The 12,500-nt window shown below is 49.3% G+C and overlaps 1 protein-coding gene across 2 annotated transcripts in view; it reads right to left on the bottom strand.

Moving 5' to 3' along the window:
• LOC112237981 (gamma-aminobutyric acid receptor subunit beta-2) overlaps positions 1-12,500 on the bottom strand; it is a 90,089-nt gene that overhangs the window by 41,305 nt on the left and 36,284 nt on the right. For both annotated transcript variants that reach the window (XM_042303419.1, XM_042303420.1), the window contains exon 4: positions 2,433-2,653. In XM_042303419.1, the coding sequence (XP_042159353.1) occupies positions 2,433-2,653 (221 nt within the window). The remainder of the gene's footprint in view (positions 1-2,432; positions 2,654-12,500) is intronic.

The raw sequence follows: 12,500 nt of genomic DNA, 5'->3' as shown, positions 1-12,500 counted from the left end.
GTAACTACTACCTAGGAATGTTGAGATTGGTGTTAGTGTGAAGTGTAGGCCAAGGAGGTTGTAGCTACTACCTAGGAATGTTCAGATTGGTGTTAGTGTGAAGTGTAGGCCAAGGAGGGGGTAGCTACTACCTAGGAATGTTCAGATTGGTGTTAGTGTGAAGTGTAGGCCAAGGAGGGGGTAGCTACTACCTAGGAATGTTCAGATTGGTGTTAGTGTGAAGTGTAGGCCAAGGAGGGGGTAGCTACTACCTAGGAATGTTCAGATTGGTGTTAGTGTGAAGTGTAGGCCAAGGAGGGGGTAGCTACTACCTAGGAATGTTCATCCCTTTACAGGCAGCACAACAGCACATAAAAGACCGTCCAGTGTGTGTGTGTTGTATGTTTGTATTGTTCTTTTACGTTATTGATGAACATCTCTTATGAACGTCAATCTTCTCTGCAGCATCAGAGACTGAATATCTGAATCCTAAAAGCCACCCTATTCCCTACATAGTACACTGCTCTGGTCTAAAGTAGTGTACTATATAAGGTTCTATCGGGCCCTAGTCAAAAATAGTGCACTACACAGGGACTAGGGTGGCATTTGGGACACAGACAACGTCACAAAGAGATGTTTTCAGGATGGACAGGACCTCCGCCGTACAATCAAATACATTTCCTCCCTTTGTAGCCGTTCTACAGCTCTGTTCCATTATTGATCATAAACTGATCAGTTATTGACATTGAGACCATGAAAAGGTAAAGCATCATCAGAGAACGTGAAAGGGTCTAGATTCCTAGGTGGACAGACTAGCTATGAGCCTGTGACATCCTTTACCCTCAATCAAATACATCTACTCTTTCTGTACACTACTGTTTCATTATTTAATGATAAAACACCAAAGTAACCAATCCAGACGTTCAGTATAGTATGTAGTGTGTAGACCCAGATGGTCAATAATGAGAAAACGTATCCATACCGAGGTAGACTGAAATTGGTGAGTATTGGTGTCTCTGAGGGGTCTTTGGGCTGGTTTGCTAACTACTTCTCTCAAACAGTCAGAAAATCTGCTGTCTCAGCCACTGCCTGTCACCAAGGGAGTACCCCAAGGCTCGATCCTATGCCCCACGCTCTTCTCAATTTACATCAACAACATAGCTCAGGCAGTAGGAAGCTCTCTCATCCAATTATATGCAGATGATACAGTCTTGTACTCAGCTGGCCCCTTCCCGTATTTTGTGTTAAATGCTCTACAACAAAGCTTTCTTGGTGTCCAACAAGCTTTCTCTACCCTCAACCTCATTCTAAACACCTCCAAAACAAAGGTCATGAGGTTTGGTAAGAAGAATGCTCCTTTCCCACAGGTATTATTACTACCTCTGAGGGTTTAGAGCTTGAGGTAGTCACCTCAGACAAGTACTTGGGAGTATGGCTAGACGGCGCACTGTCCTTCTCTCAGCACATATCAAAGTTAGATCTAGACTTGGTTTCGTCTATCGTAATTGCTCCTCTTTCATCCTAGCTGCCAAACTAACCGTGATTCAGATGACAATCCTACCCGTGCTAGATTACGGAAACATAATTTATAGATCGGCAGGTAAGGGTGCCCTCGAGTTCTTTACCATTCAGCCATCAGATTTGCCACCAATGCTCCTTATAGGACACATCAATGTACTCTATACTCCTCTGTAAATTGGAAATCGCTATATACTCATCGCAAGACCCGCTGGTTGATGCTTATTTATAAAACCCTCTTAGGCCTCACTCTTCCCTATCTAAGATATCTACTGCAGCCCTCATCCTCCACATACAACATCCATTCTGCCAGTCACATTCTGATAAAGGTCTCCAAAGCACACACATCCCTGGGTCGCTCCTCTTTTCAGTTTGCTGCAGCTAGCGATTTTAACGAGCTGCAACAAACACTCAAACTGGACAGTTTTATCTCAATCTCTTCATTCAAAGACTCAATCATGGACACTCTTACTGACAGTTGTGGCTGCTTTGTGTGATGTATTGTTGTCTCTACCTTCTTGCCCTTTGTGCTGTTGTCTGTGCCCAGTAATGTCTGTACCATGTTTTGTGGTACCATGTTGTGCTACCATGTTGTGTTGATACCATGTTGTTGTTATGTTGTGTTGCTACCATGCTGTGTTGTCATGTGTTGCTGCCTTGCTATGTTGTTGTCTTAGGTCTCTCTTTATGTAGTGTTGTGTTGTCTCTCTTGTCATGATGTGTGTTTTGTCCTGCCTCCTGCAGCCCCCATCGCTGCAGGAGGCTTTTTGCCTTTTGGTAGGCCGTCATTGTAAATAAAAAATGTGTTCTTAACTGACTTGCCTAGTTAAATAAATAAATAAATGAAAGAGGGGCATTCAACCTACTGGCTGAGAGAAACCAACACAGATATTGGTAACCAATTGGTAACCATCAGAAGCGATGAAATCCCTTACCGGAGTCCATAGAGAACGGTGCCGTCCGGATGCAGTCGGATCATTCTGTTCTTGACCGTGACGCCGTGGACAAAGGACTTTTTATCGTTGAGGAAGTAGGTGTCGGGAACCCAGAGCGAGTCGGCTACCCTGTTATCCAACGTCAGGTTGAGGGCAATCTCAGAGTAGGACAGACGCTTGTCCCGCCAGGCCTGCTGGAAGTACATGGTCAACGTGTAGTCCTGGAAGAGAGGGGGAGGAAAGAGATGAGTCAATAAATGAGTGGAGAGAGGGATAGATGGGATAGGTAGCTGAAACTACATGGTCAACGTGTAGTCCTGGAAGAGAGGGAGAGGAAAGAGACGAGTCAGTAAACGAGTGGAGAGAGGGATAGATGGTATAGGTAGCTGAAACTACATGTCAACGTGTAGTCCCGGAGGAGGAGAAAAGTGGATAAACCTACTAGACTGTACATCTCATAACACAACATTCTGAGATAGATCGAAAGAGGGAATGAATGAATGAACGCTGCCTGCGAAGTTCATGTCTTGAATTAGCAACAATAATCTCATCCCTTTAAATATGCAGCCCGTTAAACTGAGAGATCATTTGCACAGACATCATCCCACACATCCATATGGATACATATATATCTATACAGATACATAGATACTGTACATCACACTACAGGCTTCACAAAGTGACAGGCAGGACAACAGCACATACAATTCATAAAAGTCACGCAGTCGACTAACAAATCAGAATTTGGGGCTTTTTTTGAACTAGTCTTAGGATAGATGTGTAGTACTGTACTAGATTACTTCATGCAGGCTACTCTGTGTGAATGTGACTTTTTGAGGGGATAAAGAGCTTTAAAAAAACAGAAAGTGTCATGTCTAATGCGTTTTGACACAGTGGACTAATGAATAACAAAATATGGTTTTTGAATGGTATTTTCCTTTAATTAACATACAGTCTAATTCAGTGGTCACCAACCGGTCATCAGAATTGATTGGTCGATCTTCAAGGCATTCTAAGTCGATCAGCAAACATTTATGTAGAAAAGCAGACAATAAAAGCTTGGGAGCGTAAGCTTTTATCGTATTTATTTATTTTATTTATTTGTCATGCGCTGTTACCGGTAGCTGTGTAACGGATGTGAAACGGCTAGGAAACGGCTAGATTAGTTAGCTGTGGTGCGCGCTAAATAGCGTTTCAATCGGTGACGTCACTTGCAAGTAGTGGTTCCCCTTGCTCTGCAAGGGCCGCGGCTTTTGTGGAGCGACGGGTAACGATGCTTCGTGGGTGTCAGTTGTTGATGTGTGCAGAGGGTCCCTGGTTCGCGCCCGGGTATGGGCGAGGGGACGATCTGAAGTTATACTGTTACAGCTGCACTTGATTCACTAGCCCTGCGCTGTGTAGGCTAAGGGTTCCCATTTTGAACTATTTGTCTGGAAAATCAAACTCCTCCTACCCGGTAGACCGGGAGATCTGTGGTTAAATCGAGTGCACCTACTGTGCTAGCCAATCGGATAGCTCAGATCACAGTTCCCGCAGCAAAGTGTGATACTAGCCTACGTGAGATTTCAACTTTTAAAACCATGACCAGAGAGACTGTCAAAGAATACAGCAAAGAGCAGCTGTTTTTAAAAGTGAGTTCAAGTCTACGTTTTCAGCACTGTCAACACTGTTTTTATTCAGCTCTATTACAAAACATAAAACGCGCTTCTCCCTACTTCCACTTGGGCTGCAATTTGTAGCCAAGTGTATTGATAGCCAGCCCTGCAATGTTATTATTATTAGCAGCTCATCGTGTCTATTTTAAAATCAAGGAGTAGTTCACTTTCTCTGGTCACAGGAACAACGTGAATTTGTGCATGAGGCAGATGCGGTGCGACTCCAGTTTCGCCATCAGGCGGAAGACTGTGTCCCCTCTCTCTAGTCAGTGTCACCGGAGGAAAGGAAGGAAAGAGCAGGGACCGGTGAGAGTCGGAAACTAGTTTTGAACGTTCATCCTGCTTCGGAATTCCAAGTCAGAAACTCGGGCATCTTTCTACGGCTCCGACTTTACGACCTGAAGATCGCTGATATCATGATTTGACCTCTGTTTTTTTTTTCAAGTTCACAGTTGTGTTGAAAGCACCTTGACCGTAAGATGCAGGTACCATCCAGTAAAATAAATAAAAAAATGCGAATTATTTACAAATTATTTCAATTCATGCTCAGTTGTTTCTCTCAACTGATCTATTTAGTTATTAAAGCATGAGTTTTTAAGTATAATATGGTCTGAGATTAACACTACTGGCAGGCCAAGCATATAACCAATATGCTCTGATTGTGTATCAGGCCCACTGCACAAACCTCATTCCTGCTTTTATTAGGTTAAATCTGAGCTGTAGATCTCAGCTTTCTTGGTGACAGTCTAGCTGAACAGCAGAAGGTTGAGTGGTATTTTCCTTCACCTTACAGTCTAACTGAACAGCAGAAGGTCATCTACATGGTATGGTTGGTGTAGAACAGTCTGAAATGGCATTGACCTCTACTGGCCTATAACTGACCTCTACTGGCCTATAACTGACCTCCACTGGCCTATAACTGATCTCTACTGGCCTATAACTGACCTCCACTGGCCTATAACTGATCTCTACTGGCCTATAACTGGCCCCTACTGGCCTATAACTGACCTCTACTGGCCTATAACTGACCTCCACTGGCCTATAACTGATCTCTACTGGCCTATAACTGGCCCTACTGGCCTATAACTGACCTCTACTGGCCTATAACTGACATCTACTGGCTTATAATTTACCTCTAACTGACCTATAACTGACCTCTACTGGCCTATAACTGACCTCTACTGGCCTATAACTGACCTCTACTGGCCTATAACTGACCTCTACTGGCATATAACTGGCCTATAACTGACCTCTACTGGCCTATAACTGACTTCTACTGGCCTATAACTGGCCCCTACTGGTCTATAACTGGCCTATAACTGCCCTATAACTGACTGGCATATAACTGACCTCTAACTGACCTCTACTGAACCACACAGGACTATGAACTGAACCTCACAGGACTAACTGACCTCTACGAACTGAGTCACACAGGACTGTAACTGACCTCTACGAACTGAACCACACAGGACTAACTGACCTCTACGAACTGAACCACACAGGACTAACTGACCTCTACTGACCTGTAACTGACCTCTACGAACTGAGTCACACAGGACTAACTGACCTCTACTGACCTGTAACTGATCTCTACGAACTGAACCACACAGGACTAACTGACCTCTACGAACTGAACCACACAGGACTAGCTGACCTCTACGAACTGAACCACACAGGACTAGCTGACCTCTACGAACTGAGTCACACAGGACTGTAACTGACCTCTACTGACCGGTAACTGACCTCTACGAACTGAGTCACACAGGCCTGTAACTGACCTCTACTGACCTGTAACTTATCTCTACTGACCTGTAACTGACCTCTGACCTGTAACGGACCTCTACTGACCTGTAACTGACCTCTACAGGCCTGTAACTGACCTCTACAGGCCTGTAACTGACCTCTACAGGCCTGTAACTGACCTCTGACCTGTAACTGACCTCTACTGACCTGTAACTGACCTCTACAGGCCTGTAACTGACCTCTACAGGCCTGTAACTGACCTCTACAGGCCTGTAACTGACCTCTGACCTGTAACTGACCTCTGACCTGTAACTGACCTCTACTGACCTGTAACTGACCTCTCCTGACCTGTAACGGACCTCTACTGGGGGCAGTAGGGGTCGTGCTGACTGGGGTTAGGGGGTTGATACTCAGCCAACTCTTCTCTCCACCTGGCTGACTTACTGGTCCCAAATGGTACCCTATTCCCTCGCACTTCGTTTGACCAAAGCCTAATGGCAGCCTATGGGCCCTGGTCAAAAGTAGTGCACTACATAGGGAATAGGTTGCCCTTTCAGAAGCAGCCACTGACGGGGGCAACAACCTGAGGGTTAATTCCTCAGCTGTCTCAGCTGGCTGGCCCATGATGAAAATATACTGCTTCCACTCCGATGGAGACAGTCCATGGTTTATGAGGACAATACCTCTCTCCCTTTAGTCCATCCATCCATCTCTCACTCTATCCATCACTCTCTCATGCTTCCCTACCCATTACAGACCCAATAGAGTACACCAGCTGGGGCTCTCTCTCTCTCTCCTGTTTGTAAGCATTTACTACTGCAAACAGACACCGTACACAGCTTCCATTCCTGAAGTCAGTGTTTGCTGCTGGTTTCCCAGGTATGAATTGGTCACCATTGGGCATTGATGACTAGAGATGGCATGTCTGCCCCCCCACTCTCCTACCGTTTACCAGTTCCCTATCGTACTCCATAAATAAAACCTAGGCAAACCTACACATGCTCACACTGCCAGTGAGACATAACATACGCATGTACATTACTGGACTTACTGTCTGTCTGTCTACACCTCTCTCAAAATACACCCATCCATCCACCCACCCACCCATCCATCCACCTGCGCACCCACCCAACCAACAACCCACCCAACCAAAAAACCAACAACCCACAGTACAAACCAACAACCCACCCACCCACCCACCCAACCAACAACCCACCCACCCACAGTACAACCCATCCACCCACCCAACCAACAACCCACCCACCCACAGTACAACCCAACAAACCAACAACCCACCCACCCAACCAACAACCCACCCACCCACAGTACAACCCATCCACCCACCAACGCATCCACCCACCCAACCAACAACCCACCCACCCACCCACAGTACAACCCATCCACCCACCAACGCATCCACCCACCCAACCAACAACCCACCCACCCACCCACAGTACAACCCACCCACCCAACCAACAACCCACCCACCCAACCAACAACCCACCCACCCACAGTACAACCCATCCACCCACCAACCCATCCACCCACCCACCCATCCACCCACCCACCCAACCAACAACCCACCCACCCAACCAACAACCCACCCATCCAACCATCCACCCACCCACCCAACCAACAACCCACCCACAGTACAACCCATCCACCCACCAATGCATCCACCCACCCAACCAACAACCCACCCACCCATCCACCCACCCACCCAACCAACAACCCACCCACCCAACCAACAACCCACCCACCCAACCAACAACCCACCCAACCAACCAACAACCCACCCAACAACCCACCCATCCACCCACCCATCCACCCACCCACCCACCCACCCACCCACCCAACCAACAACCCACCCATCCAACCATCCACCCACCCACCCACCCAACCAACAACCCACCCACCCACAGTACAACCCATCCACCCACCAACGCATCCACCCACCCACCCAACCAACAACCCACCCACCCACCCATCCACCCACCCACCCACCCACCCAACCAACAACCCACCCAACCAACAACCCACCCACCCATCCACCCACCCACCCAACCATCCACCCACCCACCCACCCAACCAACAACCCACCCACCCACCCATCCACCCACCCACCCACCCAACCATCCACCCACCCACCCACCCAACCAACAACCCACCCACCCACCCACCCACCCATCCACCCACCCAACCAACAACCCACCCACCCACCCAACCAACAACCCATCCAGCCAACAACCCACCCACCCAACCAACAACCCACCCAACCAACCAACAACCCACCCACCCACCCACCCAACCAACAACCCATCCAGCCAACAACCCACCCACCCAACCAACAACCCACCCAACCAACAACCCACCCACCCACCCAACCAACAACCCACCCACCCACCCACCCAACCAACAACCCACCCAACCAACCAACAACCCACCCACCCAACCAACAACCCACCCACCCACCCACCCACCCAACCAACAACCCACCCAACCAACCAACAACCCACCCACCCAACCAACAACCCACCCACCCACCCAACCAACAACCCACCCAACCAACCAACCAACCAACAACCCACCCACCCACCCAACCAACAACCCACCCACCCACCCACCCAACCAACAACCCACCCACCCACCCATCCACCCAACCAACAACCCACCCACCCAACCAACAACCCACCCACCCACCCAACCAACAACCCACCCACCCACCCAACCAACCAACAACCCACCCACCCAACCAACAACCCACCCACCCACCCACCCACCCAACCAACAACCCACCCACCCAACCAACCAACCAACAACCCACCCACCCACCCAACCAACAACCCACCCACCCACCCAACCAACAACCCACCCACCCACCCACCCATCCACCCAACCAACAACCCACCCACCCAACCAACAACCCACCCACCCATCCAACCAACAACCCACCCACCCACCCAACCAACAACCCACCCACCCAACCAACAACCCACCCACCCACCCAACCAACAACCCACCCAACCAACAACCCACCCACCCACCCAACCAACAACCCACCCACCCACCCAAACAACAACCCACCCAACCAACCAACAACCCACCCACCCAACCAACAACCCACCCACCCACCCAACCAACAACCCACCCACCCAACCAACAACCCACCCACCCACCCACCCAACCAACAACCCACCCACCCACCCACCCAACCAACAACCCACCCAACCAACAACCCACCCACCCACCCAACCAACAACCCACCCACCCACCCACCCAACCAACAACCCACCCACCCAACCAACAACCCACCCACCCACCCAACCAACAACCCACCCACCCAACCAACAACCCATCCAACCAACCAACAACCCACCCACCCACCCAACCAACAACCCACCCACCCACCCAACCAACAACCCACCCACCCACCCACCCACCCAACCAACAACCCACCCACCCAACCAACAACCCACCCACCCACCCAACCAACAACCCACCCACCCAACCAACAACCCACCCACCCACCCACCCACCCATCCACCCAACCAACAACCCACCCACCCACCCACCCACCCACCCAACCAACAACCCACCCACCCACCCAACCAACAACCCACCCACCCACCCAACCAACAACCCACCCAACCAACAACCCACCCACCCACCCACCCAACCAACAACCCACCCACCCACCCAACCAACAACCCACCCACCCAACCAACAACCCACCCACCCACCCAACCAACAACCCACCCACCCAACCAACAACCCACCCACCCATCCACCCAACCAACAACCCACCCACCCACCCAACCAACAACCCACCCACCCAACCAACAACCCACCCACCCAACCAACAACCCACCCACCCACCCACCCAACCAACAACCCACCCAACCAACAACCCATCCACCCACCCAACCAACAACCCACCCAACCAACAACCCACCCACCCAACCAACAACCCACCCACCCACCCAACCAACAACCCACCCACCCACCCACCCAACCAACAACCCACCCACCCAACCAACCAACAACCCACCCACCCACCCACCCAACCAACAACCCAACCAACAACCCACCCACCCAACCAACAAACCACCCACCCACCCACCCAACCAACAACCCACCCACCCACCCAACCAACAACCCACCCACCCACCCACCCAACCAACAACCCACCCACCCAACCAACAACCCACCCACCCACCCACCCAACCAACAACCCACCCACCCACCCAACCAACAACCCACCCACCCACCCACCCAACCAACAACCCACCCACCCACAGTACAACCCACCCACCCACCCACCCAACCAACAACCCACCCACCCACAGTACAACCCACCCACCCAACCAACAACCCACCCACCCACAGTACAACCCACCCACCCAACCAACAACCCACCCACCCACAGTACAACCCACCCACCCAACCAACAACCCACCCACCCACAGTACAACCCACCCACCCAACCAACAACAGAAAAACAGAACATGATACACATGAAGCCATTAAGCTTTTCTCTATTATATATCTACAGCACTTATCATTTATCTCCTCTGGTTGTGTTTTACCAACCTGGTCTTTAATCCCTTGGGAGTCAAAATATCCTCAATATATTGATGTTTTGCACATTAAAAAAATGGCTCATAATTTGAGGCCTTTTACATTAAAGAGGATTCTTAAAGCAGCGAGACTAGAAGTGTATCCCAAATTGCACTATATTCCCTACATAGTGCACTACTTTGGACCAGGGCCTTCTTCCAGGCTGAAAGAACTCTGGACATTCCAGGACACACTCTTTCTCCACCAATCTTGAACGTCTCTCTCATTATCGGAGTGTTGATCAATTGTCTCCCTCTCACTCTCTCCCCCTCTTCCCCTCCCCCGTCCCCCCTCTCTCCCCCTCGCTCCCCCTCTCTGTCTCCCCCTCTCGGGAGTGTGAGCGGCACCTTAGGATCGAGTATCTGTCACTCTTAGTACTTGTCCTAAATGGGACCATATTCCCTTTGTAGTGCACTACAGCCCTATGGGCCTGGGTCAATAGTAGTGCACTACAAAGGTAATGGGATGCCATTTGGGACGTAATCTTACTCAGTGTCTCCTGCGGGAGGCTAGCAGTTATCTCCAATCTACAGCTCTATGTTCTACTGTCCACAGCTCTATGTTCTACTGTCCACAGCTCTATACTCTACAGCTCTATATTCTCCTGTCCACAGCTCTATGTTCTACTGTCCACAGCTCTATGTTCTACTGTCCACAGCTCTATGTTATACTGTCCACAGCTCTATACTCTACATCTCTATATTCTCCTGTCCACAGCTCTATGTTCTACTGTCCACAGCTCTATGTTCTCCTGTCCACAGCTCTATGTTCTACTGTCCACAGCTCTATACTCTATAGCTCTATGTTCTCCTGTCCACAGCTCTATACTCTTACGCTCTATGTTCTACTGTCCACAGCTCTATGTTCTACTGTCCACAGCTCTATACTCTCCTGTTCACAGCTCTATGTTCTACTGTCCACAGCTCTATGTTATACTGTCCACAGCTCTATACTCTACTGTCCACAGTTCTATGTTCTACTGTCCACAGTTCTATGTTCTACTGTCCACATGTTCTCTCTCCACAGCTCTATGTTCTACTGTCCACAGCTCTACACTATTCTCTACAGCTCTATGTTATCCTGTCCACAGCTCTATGTTCTACTGTCCACAGCTCTATACTCTACAGCTCTATGTTCTCCTGTCCACAGCTCTATGTTCTACTGTCCACAGCTCTATGTTCTCCTGTCCACAGCTCTATGTTCTACTGTCCACAGCTCTATACTCTATAGCTCTATGTTCTCCTGTCCACAGCTCTATACTCTTACGCTCTATGTTCTACTGTCCACAGCTCTATGTTCTACTGTCCACAGCTCTATGTTCTACTGTACACAGCTCTATGTTCTACTGTCCACAGCTCTATGTTCTACTGTCCACAGCTCTATGTTCTACTGTCCACAGCTCTATGTTCTACTGTGCACAGCACTATACTCTACAACTCTATGTTTTCCTGTCCACAGCTCTATGTTCTCCTGTCCACAGCTCTATGTTCTCCTGTCCACAACTCTATACTCTACAGCTCTATGTTCTACTGTCCACAACTCTATACTCTACAGCTCTATGTTCTCCTGTCCACAGCTCTATGTTCTACAGCTCTATGTTCTCCTGTCCACAGCTCTATGTTCTACTGTCCACAGCTCTATACTCTATAGCTCTATGTTCTCCTGTCCACAGCTCTATACTCTTACGCTCTATGTTCTACTGTCCACAGCTCTATGTTCTACTGTCCACAGCTCTATGTTCTACTGTACACAGCTCTATGTTCTACTGTCCACAGCTCTATGTTCTACTGTCCACAGCTCTATGTTCTACTGTCCACAGCTCTATGTTCTACTGTCCACAGCTCTATGTTCTACTGTCCACAGCTCTATGTTCTACTGTCCACAGCTCTATACTCTACATCTCTATATTCTCCTGTCCACAGCTCTATGTTCTACTGTCCACAGCTCTATGTTCTCCTGTCCACAGCTCTATGTTCTACTGTCCACAGCTCTATACTCTATAGCTCTATGTTCTCCTGTCCACAGCTCTTTACTCCTACGCTCTATGTTCTAC

The sequence above is a fragment of the Oncorhynchus tshawytscha genome, linkage group LG21, assembly GCF_018296145.1.
Source record: "Oncorhynchus tshawytscha isolate Ot180627B linkage group LG21, Otsh_v2.0, whole genome shotgun sequence".
NCBI classification, from domain to species: Eukaryota; Metazoa; Chordata; class Actinopteri; order Salmoniformes; family Salmonidae; genus Oncorhynchus; species Oncorhynchus tshawytscha.
The sequence above is the reverse complement of the archived record's forward strand: the minus strand, read 5'-3'. Positions and strand labels throughout refer to the sequence as shown.